The following is a 14911-nucleotide window of genomic DNA, read 5'->3' as shown; positions in this document are numbered from 1 at the left end:
GAGAGCAGAACTGGACACAGCACTCCATCTGTGGTCTCACCAGCGCTGAGCAAAGGGAAGATAACCTCCCTTGACCTGCTGGCAACATTTCTAATGCATCCTAGGACACTGTTAAACTTCTTTGCCACAAGTGCACACTGTTGTCTGGAAATGTTCAAGTTGGTATCCTTCAAGAACCCCAGGACCTTTTCTTTAAGCTGCTCCAGGTACTTTTACACACTGACGAAATGAACACATTCCTCTGAGATCAAGGTATTTCTCTGTGAAAGACAGTATCTCCCATTGAGATAGGGCATACACAGGGAGCGTGAACGACAAAAAGCTATTCTGGGGAAAGATTCATTTTTCAACATGACCAAATTCCGTGAACTTACAGTTGCTTTCTGTTCAGACACCGCATAGAACGTTTTAGGTTCACAGGTCATGAAAGTGTATGCCTAAGTAAATGCTCCATAAAACTTAGTTCAAATCTTGTTTCCAAGTACATATAATGTAAATTATCTCTGTACTGAAAGAAAAATAACCATGACAGAAAGCTTTCATTTCTATTCTTACTGTTCAAGGTAAATTTATGACCAGGCAAAACAATCTTTACCTCCTCCTGGATATACTGTTGCCATCCAAGACCGTTATGTCTCTAGTACAACAAATGAAATACTTGAAATTGCTAAGACTACCTGAAGGTAACAAATTATCTCATTGTGGGGCTAATAACAAGCAAATGAGTACCAGACAAACTTAAAAATCGCTGTTCAACTGAGCTAGACGAAACATCGAAAGTAGACAATACATAGCAGAGCAGCATAAAGAAATGTAATGTAGACTCTCACTGAAAAACTGTTCAGGTAACAAAGAACGGTTCTGTTTACACATGATGTTGTAGGCTCGCATATGTTTTATTGAATATATGTCAAATCCAAGAAGTTTTGATTTCCACACAGAGTAGATAATTAATTGTAGATACTATGTAGTTCCAGCACTTAAGCTACCACATCTTAGTCCATCACAACCTTTATACCTCAAGGGAATATGTAAGTAAACTGATTTATAGATGGACTGACTGCATAAAAGTCTGCCTATGCAACTGATTGTTTCCAAGCCCACTGAAGCTTGTGGACATACACTTTCTGAAAGGAAAAGAAACCATTTAATTTATTGCTTAATCACTTGAATTGTAATTAGGTAATGAATTACAATTCAAATTATTATTTTACTACTTCATTTTTATTTTAGTACACATCAAATGCTTTATCTCTCTCAGCAATTCCATTGTATTTGAATGAGTTCTTAATTTAACATGTTCAGGACAGACCACAGCGGACCCCTCTACAGAAAACACTCTTGCCCTCTCATTCCTACTATAAGAAGGTTTTTGTGGAACACTTTTAATGCAAACCTGTATCTACTGAGCTAAATTATCTATTTATTAAGAAAGCACCAACACCACACTCTTCAAAATTACTGGAATTTTATTTGCCTCAGGCTTATGACTTGCAACCAAAGACATTGTGCAAAGAAAGCAAAGATTAAGTACACTTTAGGGAAAAGGTGATAATCCACATTGGTAACATAGAAGATCAGTCTGATGAAAGAAGCCATCCATTACACTATATAGATTGCAATATTCAATAGCATTTTTCAACCCAACTTTTTTAATCAAGGAGAAAAAAGTTAAGCAAAGTTTACAGTAGACATAAATTTGATACAATTCAAAAAGCATTTTTCTGAAGATCGTCAAGCATAAATGGAAGAACATAAATGAGACAAAATGGATGAAGGCTAACTACTGTACAAATATAAGCTATTAAACAAAGTTGCATATATGTACCACAGTGTAAAAAAAAAAAATACAGAAGAAATAAAAACCTCAAAAACTGCCTGATGAACAATAAAATAACCAGTGACTTTTAATGGCTTCTCCTGGTTATCAATGCTACAAAAGACTTTTTTGTGTGTGTCTTTCCAATGCCACTTAAAAACTTCTTATCAAATGATAAAACCAGGCAAAACCAAACCATACCAAGCTAAACCCAGCCCATAGAAATATACTACTAACCCACATTTTCCATCAAAAACTTTTTTTGTTGTGTTTTTGTCTTGTTTTTTAAATCTTTGAGGCCCATTTGGTCACAACATTACTTTTTTTTTTTTTCTTTCTTTTTTTTTTTTTTTACACCATGATATCATATGTTTGTCTGGCACTATCCTAAAGCTAATTTATAGAGGATGAGAATACAGAAATAACCCAATGTCTATTTGACAAAATGAATTCACTGGGCATAAAATAGGAGAAGGGAGAAGAGAAGGGGAAGGGGTCAGTTCTGCCAAGAAAATAAACCCTATGGATCACTCATCATCACTTCCGCTTGCTTCCGACTGGTCCTAGAGGTAAGAGACACAAGACAAGTCAGAAATTCTTTGCCAGCTATTCTGTGGAATTTGTTAAAGAAGAAAAAAGAAAAGGGAAGAAAGATGACAATTAAATTGACACATCGAAGTAGTCTTAAGAAATGTAGTTATCTAATATTTCAAGACATTTAATTTAGTTGCTGCAGGCTTCTTTAGAGAAGAAAAGACACCAAGTAATGAAACATCAAGTATTTCTATCTATCCAGATGTTAAAAAACAAATGGGAAGAGGTCTGTTTTCATTTGTTGCATTTATAGAAGCAACTACAAAAAAAAATCAAGCTAAGAGTTTTTCATTTGGGGATGAAAGCAAACAAAGCACAAGGTTTAAAGTTTCTAAGATGGTAGGAACAGCTCCAAGAAAAAAGCTCCAAACTTCTTGGAGCTTTTTCTCCAAACTTCTTCTCCAAGCTATTAAGACTTCTTGTCTTTCAGCACTGGGACCAGATCTCCTAAACACAGCCAGATACAGTTAACACCCTTACCAAATTCTCTCAAGATGATGAATACAGATTAAATATGTGCTTAAGCATGAATAGGTGAGAATTCTGACAGCAAGCAGGACAGGGCAGAGACGCAATCAGTGTAACCACTTCCACAGTCTCAGTTTACAAAACTTACATTTTCATCTTGATCCTCATCACTATCATCATCACTCACAACAGGTTTGGCTTTTGCTCGGCTTTGCCTCTTCTTGCCTTTTCCTTTCTCCCGACTTTTTTCATCCTTCTTATTCAGCTTGATTTTGACTTTCACTGATTTTGCTGCAGAAAGCATAACAGTGTACATGACTGTGAATAAAATGAACTACTGAACATCACCTATCAACTTTTAAATGCTGTCTCTGTTCATAGAAATTCTCCGCTGGCAGCAGCAAAAGATATTCTTTCTGTTCTTTATCTGGACCATGGAACAATAAACCAGAGATATTTGCTTTTATTTCTCTACTTCTTGATTGTTGTAGCAATAATTTGTATTAAGCTATGGAGTACAACTTGATCATATACCTCTTCTTTTTCACATTCAGCAGGTAGTATCTGGTTTTGTGAGAAGATGCAAACCTAAAAATACATTCTTACTTCGATATAGACAAGTTTATCCTTTGTACAAGCAAACAATTGTGTCATTTTAAATTACAGAAATGGTAAGTGGAGGTGACTGGCAAATCCGGAGCAAACACCTTTCAGAGGAACATACTAAGTGCTTGATTTCCAAATGAACTGCCGAAATGGTATGTTCTGCAGGGCTGCTTGTTTTTTTTAAGAGCAGTTCAGGGCAAAGTACTAATGTTTCTGTAACCATACAAAAGGGGTAGCTGAAGAGTACAGATACTGAGTGGCACAAAGTGGAATGAAGGGATGCCTCCACTTCTACTATATCATGTTTCTGATTCTGCAGGAACTTCAAGTTTGGTGATTATGCTTCCACCAAAGAAATATAATTCAGCAAGGAGAACTGAAAGGCTGTACGGAGATTAGGTCTTTTGTATGGGCAATCATTGCTCCATTCTGGCCAACAGTATGCTAAGACACTTTTAATACATTAGTTAATCAGTGGAAGACTATACAGGCACCAGACTACATTTCAAAATGGAAAAGACAAATTTTTTCACCACGGGAGAGAACATACTGGTAGAATGTTTCAACCGGGGTTTAGAGGTCCCTCCCCTTCTTGGAATACATGCTCCAGCTTTTTCTGCATCACACCCAAATACATGCTGAACGTTCTTGTCCAGCTCAGTCCTATCCCATAACTGGGCCCTCTGAAGAATGGGTGTCACCTCCTGCTTCTGAAACAATCTGAGTTTCACTTAGTCCGTGTCCCACTGAAGAATACTTGCACCTTCTTCTTAACTAGGTGATTATTTTCATGTCGCATCATGCCTGATAGGCTGATCACTCACGGATCAAAACTGTATTTACTCTTTCTAGCATTTCTATTGACAAATAATGTGAATAGAACAAAAAGGGTTTATGAACAGCCGTGGCCAGTCAGACCTGTTCCCACATAGCTTTTCTGTTGTTTGTTTCTGCAGTTTGAAAACACTTTGCTATACTCAAAGAAATATAGCCAGAAGAAATAGAAGAAAAGACTTAAGCTGAATGCAGTAAACTTTGTAAGAAGTTGCTCTCCTCCACGGAAAACTGAATCTAACAGCAGAAACCAGAATAACTAATTATCCCCCACATTTTCTTTATTTAGCAGGGAACTCACATTCTGACTCTGACTCCTCTTCATCATCATCATCTTCATCATCATTGCTTTCATCCTCACTTTCTTCTTCTTTGGCAATCTTCTGTCGTGCACTTTTGAACACAGACTGAAGAACAATGGAATCCTCATAGATCTACAATGAGAATACAAACCTATGTCAGAACTGTAAAATCAAGCAACATGAAAAAAATTCACGCTGCAGACTTCCATTTCTCCTGGAAATCTACAGAGTATATGGTCTTTTCAAATTACAAGTAATACTGCATGTTGCATGAATTTTACAAGAAATATCAACATTAACTTTTTATGTTCTGAATAAAAAAAATTTTCAATAAAGATAAATAAATTTGTCACAAAAACAGAAGTCTTAGAATATCTTATGTTTTGAATGTCCAATTAAGAGTGTTTTTCTTTACTGTTTCTATTAGCACAAGGATATTCCGTATTATCATTACATTTTAAGTGTTGAAAACCTCCCAGCATGACAACTTTCAGCAGTAAGCACCTCATTTACAAAACTGGATTAAAGTCTAGTAATATATTTGATGGCAACAAATTACTAGCTCTTATGTTAATTATCATCAGTTTTTCCAGAAGCCCAAACCAGCTGCAAGGAAACTTATCCCAAGCATCCCATCCTTCTTTACAGATCTAAAAAGACTGAAAAATCAGTGCCTGTCCCAAACTTTTCTTGAACACTTGTTAACTTGCTAAGCATTTTTGGCATGTCAGATTTTCACTTCAGCATCAAGCATCTATATATGAGAAAACTACATCAGTCTTTTAATGCATTTCTCAGATTAACATAACAGAGATACCACAGTCTTCTTAACTAACTAGGACTTCATTATCATCTTAACAATGGAGCTTGTCTATTTTGCTTTGTAAAATGACAAAGCCCAGCACTGGATAATTAAGAATAGTTAACAAAAAAGTACAGGGTCCTAGACTGTATTTGATTTCCTCATCATCCTCACTTACTCCTTCACCTAAACAAAATAATTTCTTGTATAAAGGAACACTGCCTATTTGCGAGAAAAACAATGCAAAGATTTTTGGCTGTCCTTGCACAACCTGTACATTAAAACTGATAAAACCACACTAATACTTTGCAGGTTCAGTAAAGAGAATTAGAAAAACTTGGTTCAAAATACTTCATACGAAATACACAATTTTTTTTTTCAGTTTATTACCAAGAACCTATTAGAAAAAACACAGTTCCCCATTCTATAAGTACTCCTGTGTCTTTTGTTAAGAGATGTTAAGGCAGCTCATAAATATGGTAAAAGTTGTTTATTGACACCCAAGATACATAATGATCATGACTGTTTTCAAATGGCTCTTTTTTTCCTTTTGTTTTGTGCCACTAATGGGATTTTAGATCCAGAGTTTTTTTTTTCTCTAAGACTAATCATTACCAACATCTTCCCACACCTGACATTTTTTAAAGTTTGCTATCCCTAGAAGACCCTGAGATTCTCTTGAATATATTTATTTTTCTTTCGTATAGGCCTAGCATATCACATTGTTCTTAGGATTGGCTTTCAATAACCTTGCAGTCTTTTCTCAGATGAAACACCCTTCTAAGACAAGAAGAACTGCGGAAGAGCACAACATTGCATTTTTACCTTGAGTCATTACATATTTAAGATTTCACTGTGACCTGGTCTTTTTAACAGAATTTCCTAGAGAAATAAAGGGGGGTTAAAAAATGTTATCTTTCTAAATACAGGATAATTTCTAGATACTCACTGGCTATTACGACCCTAGAAAGACTTAGGGCTGCATCTAGAAAAGCTATGCGAATAAAAAGTTTTCTTACTTTAACAAAAAGCTGATTCCAACAGGAATCATAAAAGGAACAGCAAGAACAGCAGAACTTCCTTCAAAATGGGAAAAAAAGTTACAAAGGAACATGAAATTCTGCAAATTTTTAAGACAAAAATTCTTCTTTTTCAACAGACATGCACTATTCTAACTTCTTACATGTCTGTTTTTCATTTGACCCTTACAACATTAAAGGCTTTTGAAACTGCTGAGGTTTCACTGAGCACAAAAGCCTCAAAAAAAAAAAGTCTGCCTCTGAAAACCCCTCGTAAGATTCTGGCTCAAATGGAATTCCTTGGCTTCAAGGGAAAGAAGTACTCATCAACAGTAGCAAAATGAACATGCTGAATTTCACTTGACGTTGCTGTGTACTTAAACAACTCTGTTTGAATTACCCTTTTTGTTTTGGGTGTGCACACAATAATCCAGTTTACTCAAGTAAACTGGTATGTCACAGCAAATGTAGAATTAAACTATCACAACAAATATAAGGTAACCTTAAAAACTGGAGGACCACTGGAGAAATGTCCCACAGTTCACTGGAAATAAAAAGTTACAAGAACACAGCATAGAAACTTAAACAAACAAAACAAAAAACAGCCAAAATCCAGATACAGGTTATTTGGGCTTTATACAATAAAAAGTAATACCCAATTCTGGTAATTAATATTTGTATGCTAGCAAAAAAAGCTGAACCTGGTTGGCCTATTCCCAAACAGAGTAACAACATCTTGAATGTTTATACCCATTCAAGAGTGTTCCTGTCAAACCTATCACCTCCATGTAACAAGAGACCAGTTTGGGATTAGCAACTCACGTCATTCTCACCAGCATAATTTTATTATTTCTCTCACTTAGTTACTAGTCTTTACTTCCTCCTTTTTAACTACTGTCAACTGTCAACCTCCGCGTCCAACAATTTTAGTGGTACTCTTATTGGTTGTTGATGATGGTGGCTTTTTTTTTTTTTTTTAAATTTTATTTCACAGATATTTTATGGCTACTTAACTACGCATTAAACTAGTAATTTACTTTTGGACATCTAGTAAAGGCTCTGTTCCACTGAGTCATCATTACTTTTATTAAAATAGTTTTAGCTGATATGTTTACAGGCTGTTTCCATATAATTTAACACAGTGAAAATATCACAGGTACGTATGACAGAAAGCATTTTCTGTCTCAATATAAGAAAAATAAACACAAAGTGACCAGCTGTATTTATCAATCCTGTATCTGAGTGCATGCTCAGTTTCATTGTTATGCCTCAATTTTTCACATCAACTCACCTGTTTAGCAAAGTGTTATCAATAATCTATAGTTATATAGATGATGCATTAATACTGGCAGCACAAAACCTCCAGCTAAATTTACTTAGGTGTCTTGAGAGGATTTTTTTTTTTCTTGCACATTATGGAAGTGGTTTTCATGTCCTTTAATTCAATTTAATACTGTGTTTGTATCACACAATTTAGACTCCTCTGTAAAAATATGCATCTTATGCTATGTTTCACTACATTGTGAGACAACTTTCTCATCTGTTATCCAGATTTTTAGTCTCTCATTTTGTGTCCGCATCATCTGTTCCTAATTTACAGGACTGAGCACAATCTTATTTTTAAAACATTTGTTTGAGTTTAGAGATTTTGCTTTGTAAACCTCTGAGACTCAACTGGAATTTATTATTACTAGCTTTCAAAATGGATACAGATATTTCAAAGGAAGATCAGCCTGAAGGCTCAGAGAATATAAAACTTCATACACAAACTTTACATCTGGACCTTGAATTTCTATCTTGCACTAGCAGAGCTGGAGAGTTCACAACTAAGCATTTCCTCTACATCTGGAATTAAGTTGTACTGTTATACCTGCTCCTTCTGTCATCCACTCTGGTAGCCCAAACCAGTGTATCACTCTACACGAACAGGCATCCAGCATAGATTCAAATGGTCTTACAGCAGCTGGGAACTACACACAGATCAAAACAAGCTGATCTCAGAACTGGACTCAAAACCAAACTCTCTGCATGCTCCCACTTCAGCTATGACCAGAGAACTTTGTATAATTCTAGGAATCTGACATTTTCCTCAAACTAAAATAAGAATTAAAACATAGCATTTATAGACATATTATAATAATCAATTAAGAACTGAAAGCAGTAGGAAGCGAAGACCTGTATATGTAAGGCTTATTAGTTCAGTCAGACCTGTGATCCCTCCAGATTGAATGTCTGAGCATTATGACACAGCAACATGACATCCTTCTCCAGGTCCCCAAGACTCCGATATTTATGGTTGCGAATTCTTTCCTGTTGTATTTGTTGAGGAAAACGAGAAGTACAGAGAGGCAGCAGTGCAGGAAAAAAAAAAGCACAAAAAAACACCAGACAGGACATAGAATTAATCTTTGAAAAGACATTCTCTTTAAAAATGCTACCTAAGCATCAAAACAAGTACCTGTTAAAAACAAACAAAGGAACAGTAAAACATATCATTAACGTAATATTTTAAAAAATCACAATAGGGTAATAAGTGTAAAAAACATGCAATTGCTGTGTGGGGTGGAAGGGACAAATGCTAGAGAAACTGAGCTCCTCTGGTAAAAAGAATTTCAATTTCTATTTCCCTGCACAGAAGTACAATAAGCTATGATATGAACAACATTACACATCATTTGATGTGCAACAAGTTGCCTAAAGACCATCTGCCAAACTGTGTTTGGATGTTAGTTCAGGGATTACTATATTCTCCTACAATTGTTTTCTTGCTGAAGATTTCTTTATAGATTCATGACTGGTTCCATACAAAAAACACACTGAGAGGCCATCTCTGAAAGTGCCATTCATGAAACTACTGCATTCTGATTTAATTTTGAAATTATGGTAATATACTGTGATACAAACTAAATAAAATTCATAACAAGGGATGTGATAATGTTTAAAATCCAAGCCACAGAGGTAGATTCGTAACTGTGGTCATTTATATATTGACTTCATATTTACCTGTGTCTTACAAAAAAAAGGTAGGTATCTCCACTTCCAAGTATGTTCTTACCTTAATTTTTTTGAAGTCCACCGGTTTCCTAATCAATTCATAGTACTCTGGTAGTTCTTTCCTTGATGGAAGCTGAATAAAGACTTCACTTAGCTGCCGTCCAGAACTGTCAAAAAAAAACAAGCCCACAAAGCCAAGAATTACTACAACTTCAGCACACACACAGATCATCCAATAAAATCATTAAAAAACAAATAAACCAACAACAGCAAAAATACAACCCAACCTCTCTTCTATCAAATAACTAGAAAACGACCTCTTAATTACTTTAATCTCTTACTTATTATTATCTTAATAAATTGGTACCGATAATTGATTTATAATTTAATACAAATCTTTCTGCTGTGTACTAAACTATCACCATTATAGGATCAGAACTATCATGGAACTTCATGAAAGCAGGATCAGGACTTGAATCTGAATTCTGTAGTGCTTTGACAAGTGCAGTCTCACCCTTTTCTAAACTTTGTTTCATAATTCTTAGCATGTCTCCCTCCTGTCACTCTATGTTCCTCAATCATTTTATAGTTGTTTTTGTACCTATTGGTCACACCACACCATTTGTTCATATTGACTTTGATTATACCAGATGCTGACTGCTATCAGAACAACTAGATTTTACAATGAAAAACATTATTAACTTCCATTAATGAGTGTTAGGATCCTGGGAAGATCATCCTAACTATAAGTCTCTATCATTATTTGTATTTCTTCAATCATCTGAAATAATGTAATAGATTATCCAAAATCCTCTCATTCTCTAGGAGCATGTCCCATTATTTGAAGGTGTTCAGAATTTCTAAGGTTTCCAGATTTACCATTGTTAATCCTCTGCTAAGTTCTATTGATTTTATTTTTTTAATTTTCCCATGCGTAGCTTTCCAGCTAGTAGATGACTGTAAGGTACTTGGAGAGGAAATGTGTTGAAGGCACTTACAAGCTTAAGGTTGTGTTCTCTGAGTCTCACATCAAAATAGTGGAACAAAGTCTCTACTGAGAAGAACAGTAACTCATTGCACAGCGCATTCACATGCCATTTCCTGGCTCATGTTTGCATACTTCCCTCTCTCACAGCCCTGTTTTCTCATTTCCACCTTTGGATGCTAACTTAACACGCAAAACCTTCATAGGAATTGGGCAAGGAAAAGGCTACTGCCTAGTCTCAGCCTCTACCTCAGCTTCAATCTTGCAGTCACCCTCTATAATGGTGTGGGATCTTACTTGACATGTTAAATTGATGCTGGATAAAATGTTAATTGATGCAATTCTGCTACGGAAGCTAAGGATGGTGAGAAGTATAGAACAGTTTTGTCCTTCATGAAATTCACGAATGCCTATTATATCTTGGACATCTCTTAACATCTGATCTATTACTAGAATTTTTAGAGACACAAATTTGCTCTGGGAATCTGAGAGATTAATAAGGAATGAACAGAACTTTGCCATTTCCTAAGTAGCTGTTGCACACCTAATCCAAGATTTCTTAATGTTCTCAGGATGCTTTTGCTCATTATATACCTGACATCAGAGAGGACAATAATACTAAATTTCTAATCATAGGTTGCTAATCAATGTTGTCCAACCAATATCCTTAGCGACAACATGCATCTAACATATTTTTCCATCCAATGTTAACCTTGTAAATGCCCATGCCTTATCATCATTTTTTTCTGATTTCCAGCAGCAGAAGCTGTTCCCTTTATCTGCTTACAGTAACTGCCAGACTGTCTCCTGGATGTTTATGAAAGATTATGGCACATACAAAACCATACGTCTTGGTGCTGTGGCTGCACAGTGAGACAAGACAGTGTACTGTGCTTCTCAATCAGGGAAGGTAAGAGTTAAGACTACACAGATTAAAAAAATGTTGGTATAGACAACCTGACAGACCATTTGCACCTCATTCTCCAGACAGTTTACTAGCAACCTCAGCCAACAGATCCCACAGAATCACAGAATTATAGGGATTAGAATGGACCTTTGGAGATCATGTAGTCCAACCTTCCCAAAAAAATCGAGTTCATTTGGGAATCTCTCTGATACCAAAATAAAGGAAATTACAAAATGACAACAAAATTGCCATCCGAGATATTACCATTTCTCTCTTGATAGAAAATAACTGTGATACTCTCAGGCCACTGTATCTCTACATCTCTTTCAGTACTGAATTACACTAAAGAGTCAAATTCATTAATTTAATACTTCTCCTGTCAAAGTGGTAGTTGTTTATACTATGGCTTTAAAGGTACCAATCCTGTTAATGACCCCTTTGAGTGACAATGTCATGCCAGATAACAGAATCTGTCTTCATCTCAGACTGCTAAAAGCAATGCATTAAGAACACACTACACAATTTACAAAATACAAAAAGTAGCTTGCAAAACTTTATACAGTGTAGATTTGGATTTGGCATGCAAAGACTGAGTTATCACTGCTGTATTTTAAACTTCAGCAGCTTTCTTCTAACACATATCTATTTGAGAAAAAATACAAAACCACTGATGCAGGTGCTGCTTCAAGTACCTTTCAGAGTCCAGCAAGAAATATAACCACCCATAATACCATTTACATATTAACAGCTACTAATAATCTCCTAATTTTCATCAGATTCCAAAATACATTGAGCATATTTGTGCTATTAAGAAAGCTTCCTATAATTACATGGCTTTTTATCCCACAGCTCCATTACTCCCCCGCCTCCCCCTCATTTCTACATACATGCACACATCCTTATATTGTATTTTAACTGAAAAATATAACAGCAGTAAACTATTACACAGCAATATTCTATTTTCAAGGTGTAAATCCAGCTAACTGCAGCTTGCTCACACATTCTGTTAGAATGCCACAGAAAACCTTCAAGCTTTTGTTTGATATAATCAATTACGGAGAATCACCTAAGGTCATGAAAAAAAAAGGAACAACAAAACACTAAGGGCATGAAATATGCACCAGACAGAAAAGGAATTATCTGCGTAGACAAAATCAGGCAATAACAGCTTATTGTGCTGTACCATTTATACAGAACCTCCACTCACAAGGAATGTTATCTTCTGCTCTTTGTATACAATCGCCTATACTGTAAAATAATTTGATACTTTCTGACAGTCATGAGCTGTGTCAATGGTACAACTGGAGAAAATTATTAATAATTAATCATTATTAATGCAATATTCAGGTTTTAGTCCCCATCCTCACTTTTATAATTAGAAAAAAAATAACAACTACCAGAGCTAGTGCATGCACAGTAGAAAATCACTTATGGTTGCCTGGCAACTAGCAGGATACATGCTGAAGGGAAGAAGGATCAGAATAAATTATTAGAGCTGACTGTGAAACTACCAAGAGTGACAGCTCTCTGCGTCAGTCCTATTTGCTCAGAAGCAAATACTTAAATGGTAAGCAAGCTAAAACTCTTTAAGAGATATTACTAATTTTTTTTAAAGATTTTTGCTTAGAAAGTATTAGTGCTCAATGTTTCCAGTTTTACCTTGGAATTGTTTACAGTGTGTGCTGTACAATAAATACTTCCACTCATTTGGTCAGTGTTACTGTTAGTAGAATTAAATGCAGGAACAATTAGGCCTAATTTGTGCATATCTGGTTTTGTACCCCTTTTCCCTGGCAGTATGGGGCCAGAAACAAGCTGCTAACCATCCATCAAATCACCTTCTGTTTAGGATTCAAAAGGGAGAGACAACTACAAAGCTGAAGCTGTATGATGCTCTCATACTTCTAGCAAATTTCACACTTCTTTATAAACACTGACATTCAATGTAGAGTGGTTAGAATGAATGCTGACAACCAGAAACACAGTATACAAATTACAGCTCCTATCTGAGTGAAACTCAAAATGATGTTTGCTAAACAAGCAAACAATCAAAACTAACAACAAAACAATTCTGTGTGTGAAGAATTAAAACAAAGTTTAAATAAGAGGAGCCACTTTACTATGTTCAAACAGTAATCCACATAGGTAGGGAGATTACTCATTTTTGTTAGAAGTATTTAGTGATTCGTCTTTTTTGAGACTATAGTAATAAATGGTGGACCTGACTCTATCATTGAAATTGAAACAGGTACAAATAGTGATTCCTATTTCTGACTGATGGCTATTTACTCCATAGCCTTGGCTTGACTATAAATAAGAATTATTTCCTTTGCATGTTTGAATATTTAAAGAGTATCAGTTGGCATAATTAATTACAAGTTAGATCAGCAATGGCTAATTACATTACTCACTATATTAACAATAGTCAAAAACTGGCAACCTGAGAAAAGAGCTGGAAAAAGAAAAATCCATTTCATGTACAGAGAAAAATACTCTCTCCCAGAGCTACGCTCTGTCAAAACTAGAATACTACGGCCATCAATGTAAACATTTTAGTTTTAATGAGACAGTGATTAAAATACAAAGAATCACAGGTGAAGTCTCTTGCAAAAGCAGGAAACTTGGGTAGGACACAAAAACTCCAGCCTCCAATTTTATTATCAGATTTATTAAATGTTGTCAACAGCCACTCACTACAAGGTGGAAGCTTTGTGAAGCTAGAAGGCACAGCACCTAGGTCCTTACTTTAGCGAAGGCTGATGAGAAAAGAGTAATTGGATAACAAATGCAAATTACTACCTGTAATTGACCTGTTAAGGTCATGGGGCTCTTAAGTAAAATGTTGCTATCTGAACAAAGGTAATGCAAAGCAGCAGGTGCACCAAACTGGCACCTAAACAGTAAACTCTGATGCAAGTCAGAAGTGGACAGGGGATTTGCATGGAGGCTGATGGATTATGAAGTAAGAAGTATCTTTCTTTTTCTCCGCTTAATTGCAACAATCAAGAAAGCAAAGCAACACTCATAGCTAGTCTTCCTCTAAAATAAATAAAATCAAACCTTCAAAGGAAGAAAAGGATGGTTTTTGAAAGTAAGCATGCATGTGCATGATGCAAAGTCAGTTGGTTCAAGCATTTGGTATGCACATCTCTTAGTCAGAAAATAAACTTTTCTCTCCAGTAAAACTTGCTTCCCTTTCAAAGGCTAAAGTGTTTGAACTGGACAACCAGACTAACTGTGCTTTCCAAAAATACAACATACATAATACACATTACTCTCTATACTATGCAATCCTATGGGCATTCCTAATTTTAGAGGGAATAAAAGACAAAATCATCAGAACTAGAAATGAATGACAGTAATCTGGGTTGGTGCACTCTCTTCTAAACAGGTGGTTTACACAGCAAGATTAAAATGAGGCACCAGAGTTGTAAAGGCACCAAAATACTACTGGAAGTGAATTAGAAATTTCAACAAAATATCAAATTAAAATATATATTTCACAGAGAGCCTGTAAAGGGAATGTACACATTCTACATTGGAGGATCAGGATCAATGTGCTTCCAGGTCCTTGAATCTAA

The 14911-nt window shown here is 35.6% G+C and overlaps 1 protein-coding gene across 7 annotated transcripts in view; it reads right to left on the bottom strand.

The window, feature by feature from the left end:
• SMARCA2 (SWI/SNF related, matrix associated, actin dependent regulator of chromatin, subfamily a, member 2) overlaps positions 1452-14911 on the bottom strand; it is a 108408-nt gene continuing 94948 nt past the window's right edge. For 5 of the 7 annotated variants that reach the window (XM_021381272.1, XM_021381275.1, XM_021381274.1 and 2 more), the window contains 5 exons: positions 9500-9605; positions 8653-8754; positions 4623-4755; positions 3030-3172; positions 2347-2382 (listed from right to left, as the gene is read on the bottom strand). In XM_021381272.1, coding sequence (XP_021236947.1) covers positions 2347-2382; positions 3030-3172; positions 4623-4755; positions 8653-8754; positions 9500-9605 — 520 coding nt within the window. Of the gene's footprint in view, positions 3173-4622; positions 4756-8652; positions 8755-9499; positions 9606-14911 lie in introns of all 7 variants that reach the window. The other 2 variants (XM_021381271.1, XM_021381277.1) reach the window with 2 other exon arrangements.

The sequence above is a fragment of the Numida meleagris genome, chromosome Z (assembly GCF_002078875.1).
Source record: "Numida meleagris isolate 19003 breed g44 Domestic line chromosome Z, NumMel1.0, whole genome shotgun sequence".
Taxonomy (NCBI): domain Eukaryota; kingdom Metazoa; phylum Chordata; class Aves; order Galliformes; family Numididae; genus Numida; species Numida meleagris.
Note: the sequence above shows the minus strand (reverse complement) of the source record. Positions and strands in the feature narration are given on the sequence as shown.